At 59.6% G+C, this 21,725-nt stretch overlaps 1 protein-coding gene across 1 annotated transcript in view; it reads left to right on the top strand.

The window, feature by feature from the left end:
* TGFA (transforming growth factor alpha) overlaps positions 1 to 21,725 on the top strand; it is a 78,750-nt gene that overhangs the window by 19,456 nt on the left and 37,569 nt on the right. Inside the window, exon 2 of the mRNA XM_072768740.1 lies at positions 6,550 to 6,603. Coding sequence (XP_072624841.1) covers positions 6,550 to 6,603 — 54 coding nt within the window. The remainder of the gene's footprint in view (positions 1 to 6,549; positions 6,604 to 21,725) is intronic.

Raw genomic sequence — 21,725 nt, 5'->3', positions numbered from 1 at the left:
GTGGCGGCCCTGCTCTCCCTGCCCCGGTAGCAGCAGTGCCCCGGTCGTGGCGGCAGCGGGATCCACCCCCACAGGTGTCCAGAGCCGCGAGGCGCTGCCGGTGGGGGGGCTGCTCGGGCTGTCCTCGCAGGCTGCCTAGCGCCTCCTCCCCCGTGTCCGGGCCTTTCCCACCCGGGCGCTCCCCCTCCCACCCCCGCGTCCGGGGCCCGGGGAAGCACTGTGCTGCGGATTGAGAAATGAGGGGTCACAAGAACTGCAGGGTGTTTTCCCCTCAGCTCTTCAGACTGCAGTTCCCAGAACGCGTTCCCTCTGCTTGCCCTGCTTCCCTCTCGGGCCTCGTGTGCTGCAGCGAGTCCTCCCGACGGCGTCGCCCCAGAGCCCCAGGCTCCGTCCACCCCCCGTTCCCAGGCCGAAGTCCCCCCATGTCCCATTGCTCCTGGTCGTGGCCCGGGCACCATGGTGCGATCTGCACATGGCTCTGGGGGTGTCCCGGGAGCGGCAGCGGGGAGGCCGGAGCTGTCGCCACGGGCTGCTCCGTGCAGGAATCAAGGATCGCTTATTTTGTCACCTCCTCCCAGTGTGGCACCTGCTCCTGCGCCAGTTGCTGGGGTGGCTGTGCTGGGGCCTGAGGGGCCCAGGGCTTGGCCTGGCTCGACGGGGGCTACGGGGCCGACCGCGCTGTTCCGAGGTCCAGGCAGGGCCTGGCGGGGGACGGAGACGCGGCACGGGGACGGACCTCGTGGATGGGGCGGGGCCCTCGCGTCCCATTGGACGCTCCCGGAGCTGCCATTCCATTTCTGAGTTTCCTGGCGGCCGGGTACCGACTCCCCGGGCCCACCTGGTCCTTGTGGGTGCAGCCGGCGCCCCTGCCGCTCTGGCCTGGCCTGGGCTCCAGCCCGTGCCTGCTCCCACTTTCCCTGGGACAGTCCCGCGTAGCCTCGCCATCCGGGGCCCGGGGTTCCCTCGGGGTTCCCGCGCCCCACGTGCCGTCGCTTCCCGGCACCTCACCGCTCGGCCCTGGCCCAGCCGTGGCTGACTGAGCAGCCTCGACCCTCCAGCCAGCGGGGAGGGCAAAGGGTGGACCTGCGTGGGGGGGGACACGGGGCCGGTCCTGCCCGACGTGATGCGGGGCGCATCCTCAAGAGCCCATTTTTTCGATAAAGACATTTTGCCCTGAAAGCTCCTTGTTTCGGAGGTCGGGTCCTCTTAGAGCAGGTCAGCGCGGCACGTCGAGGAGGCTGATGAGGCCTGAGCTGGGGCATCGGCAGGGGGGCGGGCGGGCGGGGGCGCTGGGCTCGAATGCGGGGTGGGGGGTGGATGATGCTGTGGTTCCCCAGCCCCGCCCCGAAGCCAACAGGAGCAGCAGCTCAGGGATGAGGCGACCTTGCGTTTGAACACGGGGCTTGGGGTTGGGGTCGGGTGCAGGGCAGCATCCGTGGGAACCTGCGATGGTGGGGCCCATCCCACCCCCTTTGCTCTCGTGTGGGACGGTCTGTTTCTCTGTGTGTGGAGCCTTGCGGAGGCCGCGCGAGCAGCTGTCGTCCCTACGTAGGACTGAGGATGCCAAGGGCTGGGCAAGGCCAGTGATGGGACACGGCCAGGGCCTGACAGCAAGGGCAGCAGTAGTGGGGGGCTGAGTGGGGTCAGACCCTCCTGCTCTGACCTAACGACTGCATCAGGAAGGAAAACGGTCCAGGGTTGCACGCGAGCCACCCGTCTGCTCATCTCATCTCCGGGACCCCAAAGGTCCCCCCTCGGTACTTGGGCTGTTCCCCATCCGCAGATGCATCGACAGGGTTGCGGGGAACCCCTAGGAGCACCCGGGCAGCACCGGCTTCCGTAATGTCGTGGTCATGAAGTGCGGCCTTAGGCACGTCCAGTGGCCTCAGCACTGACGCCCCCAGGTCGTCAGGAGGGCGGCCGGGCACCAGGCCCACTGACCCGAGCGCATCCCTCGTGGGTCGTGAGCTGGTCCAGACGGTGCTGAGACGGAGCTGGGGCGAGCTCGTGGAGGACCAGACGAGGGCCTCGCTCTGTGCTGACGTTTGCCGTGAACGTCCTGCCGACCTGAAGGACAGTGACGGCAAAGCAAGCTCGCTCGCCGGGTTTGCTCCGTGGGATCCTCACCCAAGGCAGGGCCCCACCTGCAAGGAGTGCGTGTGCGGCCGTGTGTCCGCCCGCGGCCCCGGCCCCAGCCCTGGATCCTCCCCGGTTCCTGGAGTTCAAGGCCGGCAGGCGTCCGGGCCCAGCTCGGGCATCCACAGACGCAGAGCCTGCAAGGCGGGGCGGCGAAGCGAGCGCCGGGGCTGACCCCCCGCAGTGACCCCGCGGCTTGGGCTCCTGGCCTCTGTCCCCCGCGTCACGGCGCACGCCTGTCCCCTCGCGGGAGAGCACACGGGGAGCTGGTGTGCGTCCCCCGTGCTTCATGGAGGAGTGCGAGCCAAGTCGGGCCCCGTGGGCTGAGCCTGCAGCACCTGTCACCCGTGAGCTGGGTGACCTGGGGCACATGCTTCGTCCCCTGCGCCCTGACTTCCTCCAAAATGGGAGCGCGGTGGTACCGCCTTCCTGGACTTGCTTTGACCGCAGAGACTCCGCGGGGCACGTGGTCAGTGCCGGAGCTCACACTGCGGCTCGCGGGGACGCATGGGCGGGAATCCTAGGACGGAGCCACGTGCGGACAGAGCGGGAGGCCCCTGAGGCACAGAGACATGTCCCACATCGCGGCTGCGTCTGGGCAAAGGGGTCAGGACCTCACAGGCCCAGGTCTGTAACCGGAAGCTGCCCCTTCCCCGCGCGGTTGGCTTGTTTGCATCGCGACACGCCACCTGCCGCACGGCAGACCTTTCAAATGACTTCCCTGGGGGACACTCTGCTCGGGGGGCGGGTCCCACCTGCCCTGTAAAAGCAGTGACCAGATGCTGGGACGGTGAAAGAAAGGGCGCTCTGTGCCGCAGGCCCGTCTCCCGGGGTGATTCATTCCCACGTCACGTATTTTCTGCGCTCTCCCTGCTGTCCCCAGAGCGTCCCGATCCCGTCCGGCCAGTTCTTCCACAAATCCCTGTGCCGCCGGGCCCGACACCCTCCGAGGTGTCACTGAGGCCTCTGGGCGCCGGGCAAGCGTGAGCCGTGGGCCCCCTCCGTGGAGAGGAGCCGTGGGCCGCCCTCCGTGCGCCGCGCCAGCCGGGACGTGGGTGGACAGTCTCGCGGGGACAAGCTCACTGCCCCCCGGTCCCTCCAGCGCCTCCTGGTCCCAACCGCGCTGTGTCTTCTTTCTCTTTCTTCTACTCGGTTGTTTTTTTTCTTCTTCTTCTTTTTTCTTTTTTTTCGTTTTTTTTTTTTCTTTTTTTCTCTTTTTTTTTTCTACTCAGTTCTTACCCTGAAACCAGCGTTGCCACCTGAGCCAAAACCTCTTAGGTTTAAAAATCCTGAGGTCAGGCCTCGTCCCAGCGTCCGCTGTGCCGTTGAAATCGCGCCGTGTTTGCGGGTAAAGCTTGATGTGGGATGAAATTCCTGTCCCCGAGGCCCGGGTGTCGCGTGGCCCCTTCAGGCCCTGCTGTGCCCACACGGTCGCCCCTGCAAGTCCTCGGTAGACCTCAGCCCTGCTGCGGGGCCCTCGCTCTCGGTACCCTCGGCCTTCTGCGCTGCTGCTGCGCCCCTCATGACCGTCCAGCCCTGGGTACCGGGCCACGGGGGTGGGGGGTCCTGGCTGCACCCCCAGCACCCACCCTCCCCCTCTGCACCCCTCTTCCGCCTGCATTGGCTCCTGACCTGCAGGACCCGGGCGTCCTCCTCCAGAAGGACCCTCCCTCCGTCCCCCGACACCAGCCTCACCCTCACCCTTTGGCTCGGGTGCCCTGGCTCATGGATCTTAATATGGAGGAGACGTGCAGCTCTTGACTTCTGGGGGGAACAGTGGACCCCAAGGTGGACTGGGCTGGAGCCTGGGTCGGAGCCTGCCAGATGCCAGGGCGGGGTTCCCGGGGGCCTGAGGTGCTTCTCCCAGACTGGACGCCAGAGCAGGTGTCACGAGGGTGTCCTGATCCCACGTGCGGGTGCGGGGCTGCCCCGGGGGCCCAGGGCACGGAGGGCCAGCACCTCGGGACAGCCCGGCCCGTCAGTGCACAGGCTGCGCGGTGGCTCCGGTCTGTGAACCCACAGGACACGTGGATGAGCCTCTTTTTTGACTTTCTGTTGGAAACTTTAAGTTCGGAACAGCTGAGCCCTAAGCACCGCAGTCCTTGCCCCGAGGGCCGGCCCGGGCGTCCGCGCTTCTTCGGGTGAGGATCAGCTTTCATGGGTCATTTCTTTTCCCCACTTCACCGCTTCCCCTTTTCTCTTTCCTGAAGTCTGTGATCCAGGGATCCCCCTATTTGCAGCTACTTAGGCAGGAATGATGCAAAGGCAGCTGCCGGGGGGCCTGTGGCAGGCAAGAGGACCCGTGGCCGGGCCGCGGCCTCCATCTGAGCCCTGTGTGGCCTTGAAGCCGCCGTGGTGGCGCCGGTGCCGTCCCCACTCAGGTGCCCTGTTCTTCGGTCGGGCCGCAGGGCCTGCCGGGACACAGGTTCCTGGACGGCCTCCACCCGGCTGCCCGCTCGCCGTGGGGGGATCAGAGGCACAGACGCCTCCGGAACAGAGGCATGGACTTGGCCGGGGCCCGCGGGGTCTGCCGTTCGTGCACCCTGGGGCTGTGGCCGGGACCGGCGGGTGGCGGGTAGGGCGAGTGCGGTGCTGACTCGGCGCCGGCCTGGGCCTGGGCGGACCTGGGCTCGCGCTGACTCCAGGGCCTGGGACAGCCCTCGCCCCTGCAGGCCTCGCTGCCTCCTGTGAAACCACGTGTTTGCAGGGGGACGGGGGGCGGGTGGCAGGGAGGCCGGGAGACGCGGCATCGAGGGTGACGGTGGGACCAACTGAGGCATGAGCCTGCGGGCCAGGCCTGGAGAGCAGAGGCCTCCCCCTCATCAGCACCAGCTGTGGCCGAACCCGGTTGGGGGGGCAGCGCGGGGCGGCTGCTGCTGCCTGTGGGATTCCGGGGGTGTGCAAGGGAACCTCCCTGCGGCTCCGATCACAGGGAGAGACCCAGTGGCCCTCTCTGTGGGACGACAGGTGTCACACACTCCGACTGGTTCCCACCGTGCCCCGGGGCTGGCCGCGCCGCAGGGAGGATCCACGGTGCACAGCCCGCCTGGGGGCGAGGGTCCCGCCGCCTGGTCCCGGCCGTCCTGGCTCCACCCACGGAGAGGACACAGCGGGCACGGACGCGGCGACTACCTCATGGTTCGGGGACACCTTGTGGCGGCCGTCGGCGCCTCCTCCAAGGTACGCGAGGAGTCGTCGCCATCTGCGTGTCCCTCGGGCCACAGAGTGTGTGGTCGCCAGACGCGGGTCCGAGTCCTTCCAGAGCTTTCCCGCCGGGACGGCTTGCAGGGGGAGGCGCGGAGGGACCGGAGCAGCTCCAGCCCGCAGCGCCCTCCCCGTGGCCCGTGGTCCGCACCGCCTCCCCCCTGCCGCTGGCCGGTGCGCGGCCCCGTGCGTGTCTTTGCTCCTCGGCCCTAGGAAGCCCGTCTGATTTCGCGCACGCGGTTGCGTAGGCCCCGGGAGGTTCCTTCCTCGTGGGCGCCGTGCCGCTGTTTCCAGGATCCCCTGGCGCCGTGGCGTGAGGGCACCGAGCATCCCCGCCGGCGGGCGTGTGCGAGGGCCCCCCCCAAGGTCTCACGGCGTCCCCTGCTCGCCTGCGACCCGAGGGCGGGCTGTGATGCTCTGCGGTTGCAGCCTTGGAAATCTTCACGTCTTACCTTTAAATTTGTATTTTGTGCGTGAAATCCCGCAAGCCCCCTGACCGCCACCTCCCTGCCTCCCCGAGGGCTCGCGGCCCCGCCGCCGCCCTGGGAGGGCCCAGACCCGAGGTGTGGGTGTGAGGGGCTTGCACCCCAGGGCGCCCGCAGTACGGCGCGGCGGCAGGTGCCGTCATCCCGAGCTGGCAGCTCCGTGGCAAGGCCAGTGGGTGACCAGGCAGGGACGAGGCCCCCTCGGGGTCCCCCAGCGTCCTGGCGGGGAGGCTGTGATGCCCTCGCGGTCGCTGTCTGCGGGGTCGGGGTCCCCGGGGAGGAGCAGTACTAGGGTGCCCTGCCCCGCGGGTCACAGCGCGTCGTCCGCACGTGCTCACGTGTCCCTGGGCCGCGGGTCCCCCAGGAATCCACGTGCCTCGAGAGAGGCGGCGTAAAGCCCGAAAGGGCCGTGGCCACGGCCGGCGACACCGATGCACTTAACGCCCCTGAATTGGACGCTTAAAATGGTTGCAAAGTAAATCTTTTGTTTCGAGACAACTTCAAAAGTTACAGAGTAGCAAAGAAACAAACCGGAGCGCAGGGGCGCGGGCGGGCAGAGGGAGGCGGGAAGGACGGAATCGGCTGGCACTGAGCTGCCCCAGCGGCGGTCCTTGCCCTGGGCCCCCCGGTTCCCGGCCAGCCCGGCCGTCGCCCCTCCAGCGCCGCCCCCCGGCCCTGAAGGCTTTGCCAGCGGATGCTCACCTGTCCTCTTCTCCCCGCACAGGTGTCCTGCTGGCCGCGGGCCAGGCCCTGGAGAACAGCACGTCCGCCCTGAGCGGTGAGTCCTGCCCGGGGGTGCGCGGCGAGCGGGGGGAGCGGGCGGGCCGGTTCGTGGGGCCTCCCTCTGGGCGTCCCCAGGGGCCCCGGCCTGGGCTCGGCGGGCTGTGCCCCAGGGTCCCGGGTGCAGGGGCAGGGGCGGGCGGGCAGGGGCGCCGTGGAGCTGGGGACTCTCAGAGGGAGGTGCCCCGAGAGGGGAGCCGGGGTTCCCGAGCCGCGGTCTGCTCCTGCCCGCTGGTCTCTGTTCGCTGCTCTGGGGGTCACCTCGGGACATTTCGAGGGACCTTGCCCTGGCTTCAGAGTCCTGGGCGGCGTGGGAAGAGTGGGAGGCCACGCTCCGGGCCCGGAGCATCCGCCGCTGGCGTGTCTGGCGCTTCGCGGCGCCCGGTGCACTCGTAGTTGTGTGGGGCCGCCGCGGGGGGAAGCGACGTGACTGCTGCTCTCTAAGCCGCGGCTTTGAGTTGTACGTTTCTCCACGTTGCTGCAAAGCCTTGAGATGCATCTTTTTAAAACGTCACCCTCGGGCGCCCGGATGGCGCGGTCGGGGAAGCCGCTGGCTCTCGGTCGGGCTCAGGCTGCGGTTGGGGTAGTGGGGCCGCGCCCCGCGTCGGGCTCCTCGCTCAGCGCCTGAGGTCCCCCACCCCTCCCCCAGGCTTGTAGGGGACTTGCTCCCCCCACCCCGTAACTAATAAGTGGATCTTTCTGAAAACGTCGGGATCCACGAAAACGGACTGTGTGGTTCAGTTCGCTGCTCCCTGCTGGGCCTCACATGGCGTCCAGTTAAATCACGGTGCCCCCCCCCCCGCACACCCAGGGCCTTTCCCTTCGGTCGGGGGCTTTCCTCGGGGTGCTCCCTGGGACACGAATATCCTTGTGACCCCCGCGGCGAGTCGCCAGCTAGCCCTCCGCGTGCAGGGAGCCAAGTTCCTCGCCGGCAGTGTGAGTCCCGGGCCCCCGCTGGATGCCCCCCACATAGTCACCCGAGGGAGGTGTGCGCGGGGAGGGGCGGTTCCTGTGCGTTCACGGTCCTCCAACCGGCCGCACGGCGCCCCTGTACCCTGCTCGTCTCTTCCACTCCTTGTCCCTCCAAATGCGGGGAGACGATGCTGCCTCTGTAGCCCTGAACCCTCCCCTCGGAGCCATCACCCTTGAGGCACTCGAACCCCGAAGGTGTCCAAGCCACTTGGGGGCCTATGATGCCACGGAAGAGGATGCCTGGCTCCCCCGTGTTCCGCTCGACCAGGGTGGGCGGGCGCATCCCAGAGCGGTGCCCCCGAGGCCCGGGGTCAACCAGAGTGTCCACCTTTCCTCCCCTGTCAGCGAGGGCTCAGCTGTGCGTCTGTGGGGGGTGTGGTGGGGGCCCCCTGGCTGCCTCCGGGCGTCCCGGCTCACATCCTCAGCCCCATGGTCCTCGCTGTAGGAGCCGAGAGGCCAAGAGCCAGCTCCTGTCCTGAGTCACCTGCGGGTGGTGAGTCGCAGTGACGGCAGACGCTGATGCACCCCAGCGCCGCTGCCTGCTGCCTCCTGCCCCTCTGCAGCCCCTCACGCCGGCGGCGGAGCCCCGGGGCCACCCCGGAGCCTGTCCCCTCAGGCGCCGCTCCTGCCCAGGCCCTGGGGGGCCTCCCGGTGTTTCGGGGACAAGCGTGGGAAGACCTGCCGTGCTCATCCCGGAGCGCCGGTCCTTGCTGCGCTGCTGACCAGCCTCTGTTCCCGTTTCTGAATTTGCTTCTGCGCGAACGTCTCTGTCCCAACGAGTCCCCGATGTTCACTCTTCCTCTTCACGGCGTGTCGCCAGAGAGCCGGTCACGCCCTGCAGGGCTTCACAGCCCCCGTGACGGGCAGAGGGCGCCGTGTGCCGGCTGAGAGCAGGGGCAGTGCCACAGCCCCGAGCACCGGGCGGGCACCGGGAGAGCCCAGCGTCAACAGGGGCCTGTGGAGGGGGGACGTGGGCTGCTTGCCCGGCCCCCGCGGGCCCCTCAGCTGTGGGCCTCGGGCCCGGGCAGGTGGATGGAGCAGCTCTCGCCGTTTGTACTCCCGCTCCACCTGCCCCGCGGGACCCAGGCCGGAGTCCGGAGAGGGCTGGGCCAGGGGACAAGTCCAGACGGCGGCGGTGGTGTCACGGCCCCCTCGCCGAGGGCTGGGGCTTTGCAACCGCATCAGCTTGTTTGCTTCACTTCCTCTTCCTTGAGGGCAGCCGTACTTCTCTCGGAGACGCCCCAGCCCCGGGAGGCCTCGACCACCCCCGCACACCCCACTCTGACCAGACGCAGCCGAAATCCTGTTGCGGGTGCAGCGCAAACGGGGGGGCCAACCCCCAGCCACTCCCTCCACCCCCGCCATTGGCGTGTGTGTCGCACTCTTGGCCTCGTCAATAAGCAACGCCGTTTGCGACCGAGCTCGGTGGGAATCTGCGTACGTGCAGGAGAAGTAAGCGTGAAATGAACCCGCACACGCCCGTTGCCCAGCTTCAGCCACGAGCATCGGCTGCCGCTTTTCTTTCCTCGGTTCTCACACCGTTTGGATTTTCTCCCTTGGCGGGGACGTGTGAGAGTAGAGTCTGTGTCACTTGTGAATGTTACTTAGAGCCCAGACGAGGACTTGGGAAACAAAGCCAGAGTCGCATCACAGCCACGAAAGCAAGAGGAGCCCTCTTGTCAGATCCTTAAATCCGGAGGGTAGAGGACGCTGCGTTCGGTTTTGGGTTGTGCTTCGCTTAATCTGCTTTTCCTTTAATGTCTTCATATTTTGCTCTCTACTTACATTGCCTTACACTACTTACACTGCTCGTCGAGTGTGCTCCTTAGTGTCCTGGGAGACTGACTCGCACCTCTGCGTCCCTCCTCCCGACCCCTTTGTGCTCTGGATGTCGGCAGGCACCTTCCTAAGTCTCAGAGCTGTCCACTTAGCTGCAAAGACGGGCTGTTGTAGGACAGACGCTGCAAAGCTCCATCCATGACGTGACTGTGCAAGTCTCTTCGCTCTTAACGGGCGACAGGCCTCGGAAACAGTAACGGACATAAAAAGGTTTTCATACGGGCAGCCTCGGTGGCGCAGCAGTTTAGCGCCGCCTGTGGCCCGGGGCGTGATCCTGGAGACCCGGGATCGAGTCCCACGTCGGGCTCCCGGTGCATGGAGCCTGCTTCTCCCTCTGCCTGTGTCTCTGCCTCTCTCTCTCTGCATCTCTATGAATGAATAAGTAAAAATCTTTAAAAAAAAAAAAAAAAAAGGTTTTCATACACTCTCGAGTGCTCACACCGGAGGCCTAATCAGGATTCCGCTCTCACGTTTCGATGGAGCAGCACGGAGAGAGTTGCAGACCCTGAGCGCCAGTCGAGCGTGGGGCATGAACCCCCAGGAACGTGTGGCTTTCTTGTGCTTTCGGGGGCGGGAGGAAGTTCCATGATCTTATCACTTGAAAGTTGCCCTTGGCCTTTCTTGTTGAGGTTTCGTTGGTTTCTCCCAATCTTCCTCCCTCTCAGATTCCTAAATGTGAGGCGTAAACTATGCCAGATGCATAGGAAGCTGCATTAGTGTGGCCAGTAAGTGCTTTTCAGACATCTCCTTTGGGGGGGACGCTGGGGAGACACACGCCTTGGGCTGGCGGTCAGGAGTCGGGGCGTTGGGCCCAGCCGGTCGTGTTGCTGAGCCCCTGGGCAAGTTGTTTGTCTGTCTCCCGTTTGGATCGGAGTTTCCTCACCTGTTGGACTTGAATCGGGAGGAAAGAGCCTGTGAGATGTTTCACGTGACCACTCTGATAAGTTGGTAGACATTGCCCGGAAGGCTCTGTTGGGAAGGGTTGGAAGGCTGCCTTCAGGCTCTCCGGAAATACGGCCACGATCCATGCCTGACACCCGCCATGGACCCACGGCAGGGAGGCAAGAGTGCGACGGCCTTGTATTTCATCCTCTTGGAATCAGGTGTCCTTTTGCATTTAGGTTCTCAAATTCTAGTTGCTGGGGCCAACGGAGCAGTCCTCCCCGACCCTTGTCCTATCGTGTCCCCACCACACGATAGCACGGGAACTCGTAATCCAGCCTCATAATGACCGAAGGCCACCTCAGCTGACCGCTTAGTGGGGGATTTAGGAACCGAATGCTATGGGAGTGAAGTCAGTAGTCTGGGGTTAAGGCGAAATTTTTATCTGGTTGGTTGTTAATTTGTAAAGCATGCAGAGAAACCTAGCTGGAGGCGGAAAGAGGGTGGCATCACCTGCAGCTTAGAACACCTGTCACACCCTCCCAAGAAAGGAGTTATGACCTGTCTTCAAAAGGAACCTTTTAACGCCCCTTAAAAGGGGCAGAACACAGCCGGTGAAGTTGCTGGGTGGCTCCTTGCTTAACCCTCTGAAATACTGCGCATTTCCCAGGCCGCCCGTCTGGTTCTCATGTTTTCGTGAGACTCGCTGTAATGGCCGAGGGGTGTGGCGAGGCCCTTCTCAGACACCTGGCAGCAGGCTCCGAGCTTCCCCCTGCCGTCCGCCTTGCCCGACGTGTGTGCCTCGCGGAACATCCGAACCTCCGAACGTCTCCTTGCCGTCACCCGTGTCTAACACCACCCAGCTGGAGTGGGGGAGTGTTTGAAGGCTCCCTTAGGGTAGAGTCTCAGGGCTTTTTCAGAGGTGGTGGTGAAAGGACATGGAAGTATCTTATTATGCGGTGGTGGTTTATCATGGGGAAGGTCTCCGGGACCCCCGGCTTGGGGAGACGGTGGTCAGACTCGGGTGAGGACGTTGGGCCTAACTCTGCGGAGCGGGCGAGCTCCGGCTGGGGGTGCACGGAGGGAGGGAAATCAGATGACAGGAAAAAGCCTCTGAAGGCGTTGCCTGTTTGGGAAACAGGTAGAACACGGGCCGGCCGGCAACCAGGAGATCTGTTTATTGCTCATCTCGCCTAACAAAAGCTTTTCAGAACTGCACACTGCTTCCCCGTTCCATTGTCTGGAGTTTTCCCACGTGGAACTGAAGTCATTCTAAAATTAGAAGGCTCACGTGTTCTACCCAGGTACACAGTTCACTGTTCCAGATACGTGTCTGTAGCGCAGGAGGTGCGGCCTGCCTTGGAAGGGGAAGCGCCTACACCTGCGTGTGCTGGGACTTGCTCGTTTCAGAGAAGGTCTGGAGGATCGTGGGGCCTCCGCAGAGAGCGAGGGATTCTTTGCGTGCCTCTCTAGGATCTATCCCTGTCGTGCCGTTGCTCATTTCACCTTCTACGTTTTGCAAAGGAAACGATGCTGGATGAGAGGGAGGGTGGCTCAGGGTAGCAGACAGGCCTTAGGATGTGAAATCCATGATGACAGTTCTGACTCCCCAGCTGTGTGGCCTTAGTAGAGCTCCTCAAAACCCCAGAACCTCAGTTCCCCATCAATAAAATCGAAGAGCGGCATTAGGCAGTGTCCTTTCAAACCAGAAGTCACAAAATCACTCTCGTGGGTCACGGCCAACATTTTTTTTAAAAAATGAGATTGGAGAGCTGCGAATAGAGAATGTCAAGTACATCGTGTGAAGGAAGGACAAGGAATGTCTCATGATATTCTTGTTTTAGTTATGAATGGACTCCTTCTGACTGGCATTCCTCGTCATTTACCCGTATAAGCCGTCCCTGTATTGCACCCCCCGTGATGTCCAGGCCTGATTTCTTTAGTGTGAGAACTTGGACACTTAAAGTGCCATAAATCCCTCTAGACCAGCACAGTCTCCCCTCCACATACACCTAATTTCTTTATGCTTGTCGTGCTCACCTCTAATTTAAAGCAGTTATTTCCATCTACTCGCCTCTAGCAAGTCTTTCCAAAACACTCAACTTGTAATAGAAACAACAGCTGAGGCACAGGTATTTCATTTGCTTTATGTAATACGTAATTAAGTTACATAAGTACAACGAGTACAACCAAAGTAAACAGGTTTGGGGACAAAACATAAACGTCCTCTTGATAAATAGACAGCTTCACTGGTAAAAACAGAAATGGACTGGTAAACCAGACTAGCCAACGAGCTAAAATGTTGCATGCGGCGAGCGCTGGTCTTGATATTTCTAGGAAAGGACGGGATTGCATCAATCAAGAGCTTGGTTCAGGTTGAGCCCAGCTAAGAGACCATCTGCCATCTTTGAAAAGAGCAAGGCAAGTGACAAACTTGTGGATTTTTTAAAAAATCAAGGCCAATAGAAGCTTACTGTTCTCCCACTTTTTTAGTTTCGGGCATTTATTTAGCACACATTTATTAAATACCACCTCTTCCCAGGCACCCCAGGGTTAGACATGAGAATTAAAGAAGCCCGGACGTCAGAGGGCATAGGGTCAGACGGATAATGCGGATGACTTTTGTATCTCAAGATAAAGCATAAACATGGACAAAGCCTTGATCTATCAAGGTGGATTTCTCCGAGGACAACACCTGCTTTGACCGTATTCTGACTTCCAGCCCATATTTCTTATTCTTTGTCAAATCGTGTCTTACTCTTTCTTTTGTTCCTGCATCTACTGTGAGCTTGAAGACCATAGTCAGAAAACGTGAACGTCTCTCTGAAGGGTCCCGCTGTGAAGGGCCGCAGAGGAGCCTGCAGGGGGTCTTCAGCCACATCAGTGTAGAACTCTGTCTCCTCAAAAGGGAAAAAAGAGGCTCTGGGTCGGCAAACAGTGAGGAAACAGAAAGGAACAGGCAACGATTCCCCTACGGTCGCGGACAGAGCAGGATCAAGGGCGCTGTACGGGGCGGGCCCTGCAAGACGGAGTCTGCATGTGCTCACTTCCCCGCCAAGGTCCTTATTCAAGAGGATACTTCTCTTGTAGAAATCCAAAATGCCTTGGGCAAAAAAAAAAATACACCCACAGGGTGTAGACAAAGCCAAGAGTTGCTCGTTTAGTATCTCCAGCCTGGAAAGAGGAGTTAATTCTTGAAGGACACGACGCTGCACTTGTATCAGGCTCACTGTTTTGACTCAGCAAAGCCCCAACAGTTAAAAACAAAGAGCAGAGCAAAATAAAAAATAAAAAAATAAACACAAAGAGCAGAAAACTTTCGGATGAGATCTACGTTTCTGAAAAAGGAACGGCTCAGCAGGCCGATGAGTAAGATCTGGGCTGTCTGGCTATGGAAACAACAAGATGCCAGGTGACGCCTCAGACTTACGACGTTTTAAAGGTGCAATAAAAGCTACATATTGATTTGCGGGGGGAACAGTGCGTCTTGCTCGGTTGGGCCCCGGGCGCTGGGCTGCTTTTCCGCGTGATCGGTCCTCCTTCTGACTGTGCCAGGCACCGCATGTCGCAAGAACAGAATCTGGCGACACACCAGCGTAGGTAAAAGGGGATTGATTTTTAAGGAATCCGCCGTTTGTCTACCCGGTGCCTCCCGCGAAGATAATTCTATTTCAACTCATTCTGTCTCTGGTCTCTGTGCCTCCTCGCTCGGGGTCTCCAGAGAGAATCCTACTGGGTTGTCTCCCTTGATGAGGCGCCCGCCAGCTGCTGCGGCGGGTTGGCAGGGGAGTGAGCTCTGGGTAATGGGAATGTAGGTGATTGTGATCTCCTTTGTACTTTCCCGTTTTTTACCACGTCAGCAACGAGCATATTCTAATGCGATAATCAGGAAGAAAGGGATGGGGCCCTATTTTTAAAAGGGAAGAAGAGGCAGTAGCTGCTGTGTGCCTGCGAGTCTGGCGGCCAGGGTGGGTCATGCCAGGCCCTCCTGCACCGTCCCGTGACTGCGGCTGTCCCTACGGCTCAGGTGCGGTTTCTGGGGACCTGCCCTCCCCCGGGACCCCACAGCTTGAGGCCCACCCTGCTCCCCTGCATGGACGGCAGGCCCTCCAGGGACCTTTCTGTGGACAGATCGGCCCCGATCCAATAGTAACCCGTCCACCTCCCAGTTCTGGGGACGCTTCTCTCGGCTCTTGTCCCGCAGCCCCTTTGGCCCCTGGATCTTGATCGACTTTGCAAAAACTCGAAGTGCCTGACACTTCTGGGTTTCAGAAGAGAAGTTGGGCCGATCCGGGCCATGGGGTCAGTCCCTAGAATGTGAGTATTTGCAACTCGACTCTCCGGGCCATGGGGTCAGTCCCTAGAATGTGAGTATTTGCAACTCGACAGGCGAAGTTCAGATTGCGCCTCTGCCACCTACCAGCTGTGAGACCTCGGGTAAACGACCTGACCTCTCTGTACCTCGGCTTCCCTGCCTGTAACAGGAATCTAGTAGCACCTGCTCCTCTGCTCCTGGGGCTCCCCTGAGGAGGGAGAGCTGCTGCACCGGGCACTCGGAGCTGTGCGCGTATACAGTAGGCGCTCCAAACGCGAACGGCCGCTGCTGCCTTGCTCCTTTGGTTATTGCTGGCACGTGTATCAGGCTCATAGGTGCCTTCTCCTGAGGGCAGGGACGCCCCTTCCCTCGGACTCTTGCTCCTCCTCAGCCGGATGGTGCCGGTCCTGGGAGTCTGTGCTCGTGGTGCAGGCGGAATGGGAGAGGGGGTCAAAAGGTACAAATCCCCAGTCCTAAATAAGTCCCAGGGATGTAACGTGCAGCAGGGGGAGCGCGGTCAATAACGTCGCGTTTCACGTTGTGTGGCCGTGTGGTGACGGGGCACTGGGCTCACCGCGGTGCGCGGTTCAGGGTTTACATTTAGTCCTAAAGGAAGCCTCTTACAGGTTTCTCTGAAATGACCATTAGTAGGCTAATGAACTGCAAGGGATCAAAGCTGCAGGAGGTCGAGGTGACAAGGTCCGTCCGTCCGTGGAGATGAAAGCAGGGCCCCAGGCTGTGTGCAGTGCTCCCCACCCGCCAGCTGCCGGTGCATCCAGTCGGGGTGGCTCCTAGGTTAGAAATTCCCACGTTATTCTCAGGGCTTAAGCGGTCCTTGATTTCAGCTTCTCATTAGCAGGTCAGGGAATTGTGCCTTTTTCATCTGTTTCAGTGCAGCTTGATGGAAAAGTGCTTAAAAATACAGAGGAGGTGAATGCGATGGCACGCGGGGTCCGGGCCTTACCTGCCCCTTGGGGACGTGAGCTCGGGTGAGTTCCGTCACCACTCTGTGGCTCAGTTTCCCCCCCCCCCCCCCGTAGAGTGAACAACCCGGCCTGCCTCGCAGCATCCTTATGAGGACTCAGCAAGATGGCATACGGGAGGGAGGCGGTTGAACCATGCCAGGGCGTCCGTCACATAAACCTTTCGGTTTAGATTTGCAAAGCTAGACAAGCAGCAGCAGCCACGGAGAGGTGGTATGTGACGTACCAGGAGGGCCTGAGCTGGCTGGCGGCACACACACAGTCAGGGTCTGAGGGCTGTAGCGGCAAGGGCTCGGGGCCGTGGCCTGGTCACACTCAGCGGGTCGGGAAGCCCACTCGGCCACGGGGAAGTGGCGTCACGGAACCTGCCACTGCAGCAGATGCCGAAGTGCTCAGTGTCGCTTTTGGAATTACAGTACCCAGCGCAGAGGAAGCAGAGTGGCCCTGGGGACGGGCAGCTGGGAGCGGGGACATCCAGGGGGAACGGAGGGACCCTGGAGGGCAGCCACCCGCGGAAAGGCTGGGGGCCAGCCAAGGCTCCAGACGACAGGAAAGGAAGGTCGAGAAGGTCCTGGCTTCCTGGGCCAGGCGCCCGGCACGTGTCCCGGGGCCCAGCAGTGAGCACCGTGTGGTCGCTTGCCCGAGGAACCCGCAGTCTCCCGCTCGCCACGCGGAAGCCCCCAGACGCCGTATGAACAGGCTGCTCGGACCTCGTGGGCGGGGTTCGGGGAGCAGCCGATGCCCACGTGTGGGGACTGTTTAGAGTGGCTTCTCTGAGAACCGTGCGCTCCTAATTCCCCTTTTACTTGTAATGATCTGAGAATCCCAGGGGGAGCCCAGGTTAGAGACGCAGAAAGGCAGGGAAATAATTAGACCGTTACGCTGAGGGCACAGCTAATTGAGGAGCCGGAGCTGCTGGGATTCAGTGGCTCTTAGGATTAACATCCCGGTGACAACATGGAAGAAAATCGTATCTTCTCAAAAAGAAAAGGAAAAATAGTTCTTCGGTCCCCCCGAGAAAGGGGATATGATACCGAAGGGATCTGTGGCCCAATTTGAGCTGAGTCGGTCTTTCTTTCGGTATTTTCACGTTAAGAGTATTTGCTAGCCTCACGGTTGAATGGGAGGGCGTGGTGCAGAGGGCTGTGCGGGCGTCGAGCCAGACGCGGGGCCCCGAGTGCGGGCGACTTGAAATGAGCAAGTGCCCCCCGCGGTGAGTGGGGCCGCGGCGGGAGGGCCGGGCGGGCTGCAGGGCGAGCCTTCAGGAGGTCCCCTGCGTCGGGCCTCAGCTCAGCCGCGGCGGGAGGCCAGGGGGTGCGTGTTTGGAGGATCCGGGATCTCTCACCTGCGGACCACGGGAAGGAGTACGGTCTCCAGACCATTCTTCAGCAAGTTAAGTTTAGCATCTGTCGAGGATTCTGAAGCAGTGACGTGTCTAGGCCCCTATCACCCCCGTGCGCCTCGAGCCACGTCGGCTTCTCTAAAAGGGTGACGGGCGCTCGTGGTCAGGAGAGAGCAGAGGAGGCCCCAGACACCTGTGTTCGCCGAGCTTGAAGGAAGGGGCTCAGCTGAGGGGTCCCGCTCCCCACTGCTCACCCTGCAAGTTAAACGTCTTCCTCGGCGGAGCGTGTCGGTGCCACAGAGCTGTCCGAACAGTCGCCCCTGTAAGAAGTCCCCGGAGGTGGGCTTCTGCCGTTAATTCTGCAGATTAACTTACGCTGTTACCCTTAGCGTAAGTCGTGTAATTAGACAACCAGGATGGTATCCGGGGAATGGGCTTTGCCACTGACAGGATTTGTAGATGTCGCTGTATTTTTATTGGTGTCCAAAGACTTAGACAGTTTTTAAAAATCTGGCACAAGGAGGATACTGGGTTCACGTTTTGTTCTTAGGTGATTGAGGGCCCAGTGCTCAGTGTATTTTCCCTGAAGAAAGTTCGACTTTGTTCTTTTAAGTAAGCTCCACCCCCCACCTGGGGCTTGAGGGTGAGACCCCGGGACCAAGAGCTGCTGCGTGCGCCACTGACCGGGCCCCGGGAGAGGATGTGTCCAGCAGCGCCTGGCAGCCGTCGGAGCGGCACCGTTCAGGACTGCACCCACAAGTGGCCCTGGAGCTCTTGCCAGTGGCTCGTCCCAATCGAGCTGTGCCAAGAATATGTCCTACTCACCAGGCTTGGCAGACTGCTCACCCATTCTTCTTTTTAAGAACTCCCTATTACTGTTTGTATTGGTGGTGTATTGGGATGACACTGTCTTGTCTATGTCGGGTTAGATATTCAAGTCAATCTCACTTCCCACCACCAAAGGTGGCTTCTAGAAAAGTAGAATCACTGATAATGGTGCACATTTATTTTTACCAGACAGCACAGCTCTAGAACCTTGCAGCACCTTGGTTACCTCTTGCTCCGCTTCCCTCCGTCCTGGACCTTTCCCTGAATGGCAGCCCCTTGGGTCCTCTCTCCGTGTCACCCCAATTTTCTGCTGTAGCCCAGCTGTCTAATGCTTTCTTGTAAAAGCGTACCTGTGAAAATGCCCTGCTTGGGCAGTGCTGACCTGTCCTTGAAGATCTAGGTCATACCATGGCTCAGTTGGCCCAGCATTGGACTCTTGGCTTTGGCTCAGGTCATGATCTCAGGGTCATGAGATAAAGGCCCACGCTCAGGCTCAGCACTCAGCAGGGAGTCTGTTTGAGATTCCCTCCCTCCATCCACGCATGCTTGCTCACTTTCTCCTCCTCCTTTCTCCCTCTCTCTCTAAAAATAAATTAATTTAAAAAAAAACACACACACAGAAAGTTAACGCAGCATTGGGCTTACTTCTACAAGTAGAGGCCATAGGCTGCTAGCATAAAAATCACAGAGATGAAAAAAAAAAAAAAATCACAGAGATGCTTATAAAAATTAATACCCCCAGGGGCACCTGGGTGGCTCAGTGGTTGAGCACCTGCCTTTGGCTCAGGTCGTGATCCCGAGGTCCTGGGATCAAATCCCACATTGGGCTTCTCCCTCTGCCTGTGTCTCGGCCTCTCTCTGTGTGTCTCTCATGAATAAATAAATTTTAAAAAATTTAATATCCCCAGACTTCACTCCAGACTGACAGTTTCAGTCAGGAAATATTGGGTTGTGCTGCAGTGACAAATCTCACTGCCTTAAGAGCAAAAGTTTAATTCTTATTCATAGTCCACCATGGGCCCTGGGTCACTCTCCAGGGAAACTGACGGTTCAGATTAGCCCTTCGTATCAGTGAGGGAGGTGTAAGGTCTAGTGCCAGCTGTTGACCTGCTTACCCAGATATGTGTCGCTCTTCAGTGTTGATATCTCATTGTCTGAAGCACTTACGTGGCCATCCAAACTTCCAGGCGGTGAGGAAGACCAAGACTTCTGTGTGCCTAGAGGAGTAGAGGTAGGTGTACATTGCTACACAAGCTTAATGTGAATCTCAAAGGTAAGGTCCAGGAATCTCCATTTCCAGCTCCCTTGGTGATCTCTGTTGACACTATAATTTAAGGACCATTGAGAAGGACAAGAGTTCTCAGCCTTAGCTGCTCGTTAGAATTACCCAGCGAATTTTAAAAACAATGACGCCCTGGACCTACCCCCCAGAGATCCTCATTCACAAGGCCTGCGGGAGAGTCCAAGCATCGGGATTTTCTCAGTCTTCCTAGGGGACTCTAGTATGTGTCCAGGGAAGAAAGCCACAGGCGTAAGAAAAAGAACAAGGGCCTTGGAATCCTGACTGTGATCCTGACTGAGCCTCAGCTTGCGTATCTGCCGATTGTAGTGAAGATCAAACAAGTGTGAAATCTTTGCCAGCTACAGTAGTGAATAAATATTGTCTATTAGTGTACACTGCAGGTGTGGACATTTATATAAACAGAGGTTGTGCACTTGCCATTTACTCCCTGCCCCGCCCCCAACAAAGCCAGCAGAAGGAGGAAAGTGTCCTCCACACCTCTGCATCTGCCTCCTCTCACAGTCAGTAAGCAGCCGGGCCTTCTCCCTCCCTCCTGCAGATCTTAGTGACAAAGGGGAGAAAAGCAGGGGGAAAAAATCTCCTTCCCCGCACCTGCATTACTCTCCCTGGCCTGTGGCAAGCCCTTAGTCCTTAGGCGAAGGCTGAGGCTTTTGTTCCACTAGAGCCTTTCCCAAGCCCCTTCCCTTTACTCTCCCTTCGCTCTGAGACTCGTAATCCACTATAGCCCTATTTCCAACCTCGTCCTGTTGCTCCTTCCCACTGACACTCCAGTCCCGTGCCAGGGCAGACAGTGAGCACCCCGGCCCTGGGGGAGGCCCCTTCCTACTCTCCGATGGGTTGAGCAGCAGATGAAACCCATATCCTCAGAAAGTGGGTCTCCAGCGCCTTGTCTTATGGCAGTGTCGTTGGGGCTGGAAGATTCGAGAACACTCAGTTTGAGAGGTAAAGTATGCAGTAGGTCAGACCAGCTTCTGTGAGCTGGTCTAGCATTCTCACCCACTCTGTAGTATCTTGTTTCCTACAGTTTAATATTTCGTATTAGCTTAGATCCTGAAATCCACCCAACTGGTTTACAAGCAACTTCTTGAAACGCTGCTGTTCTGGTCACCTGGAGATTGCCTCAGAAGTCGGTTTCCTTTAGTTATCAAAGCACCACGTTGCCTTTTTTTTCCATTGACACAGCTAAGAGTTAATGCCGAAATAAGCTGTTTTTAATTATTTTTCCTCTCATGTACAGCAGTTTTCAAGGCAGAACAATGCAAGAGTCCCTCGCAGGAAATGAATGCAATACTGCTTATAAAAATACAGATTTGTGCATTTGATATGAATCGTGGGCTTATGCAAGGGTCGAAAGAAGCCCTCGGCCTACTCAGCTATGATGCACGTCCTCTGAAAGGTTCTTACTGGTGTGACTCATTCCACTGAGGTCCTCGGCAGAGGAGCCTGGCCGTCCGGCATCGGGTTGTAGGCCCCCCCAGGCTGTCGAGAAGCTGCAGGCCGCTTCCTACCTCCGCCAGCCTGAGCCTCCTCCCCGCCGTGGGCTCTTTGTCAGGGGGCCTGGGATGCCACGTGCCCCAGGGAAAGATGTTCGAGGAGCACCTCGGTGCCCGGGACCCCTGGGGCCCCACGGAGGAGGGGCGGTCGCTGTGGCTTTCATGGGTTGGTGTGCGATGCTGGGTCTAGAAGCAATTCTGAACACTGGCTGGACGCCCCCGAGGTGCTCCACAGCTTACCGTGCGCCTCTGTGTCCGGGGCGGCCCGGCGGCACCTGCGGGCACCAGGTTAGAGCAGGGGCGGCAGCAGTGTCCTTGCCTCCGGGGGCTCCCCTCCCTCCGCCCCTGCTCCCCTCCTGTCTCCAGGCTTCTGCACTCGCTGCTCCTTCAGCCCGGTGCTCTGCGCCCAGGCCCCCTCCCGGACCCCCTGGGTCCTTCAGAGCTCACACCTACCTGCTTCCCCTCTGCAAAGAGGTCCTGCTGAGGTGACCTCCCGCAGCAGCCCTGGGTCACGCCTGGGCCCGAGGCCTCCCAGGTGCTCACGCTGTCGTGATGTCATTTCTTCTCTTATCATCTGCGGCCTCCCCCAGGAGACCTAAGTTCCTTGAAGGCATGATGGTGTGTGGTTCACGCGTGTGTCCCCACTGTCCAGCACGGGCTCAGCACGCAGGAGGCACGTGGGAGTGTGTGAATACCGAGCGCGACCCTGTACTTTGCATCATCGCGTTTTTATGACATTCACTATTGATACACGAGGAACAGCGGCCCGCAGGGTTTCGGTGACTTGCCCAAGGTCAGAATTAGTAAAGAGCTGAGATGTGACTTCCGACCGCCTGCCTACAAAAGTGTGTGCCAGAGTCCGATCTGAGGTTACGGTTCAGTCTTAAATTTTTGCCTTATTCTGTACCTTTTGTAGATTTATTAGTAGAAAGTATTTGGTTTATTCTTGTGACTCAAAACTTTTTTGTCTAGGGCTTATGAAAACAGATCATTTCCCACAGTTTTATGCAAAAGAATTTGGTAGCAACAAGGAAATACTCTGATAGAAGCATATTTTGGAGAGAGTCGTGGATGTGCGCTGGAGCACGGAGATTTCCGATGATCCTAATTTGAGAAAAAGGCAAGTGTTAAAGTCTAGTTTTTGGGAAACAGTAAAAATAATT

Source organism: Canis lupus, chromosome 11, assembly GCF_048164855.1.
Source record: "Canis lupus baileyi chromosome 11, mCanLup2.hap1, whole genome shotgun sequence".
Taxonomy (NCBI): Eukaryota; Metazoa; Chordata; class Mammalia; order Carnivora; family Canidae; genus Canis; species Canis lupus.
This window is presented reverse-complemented; position numbering and strand designations above follow the sequence as displayed.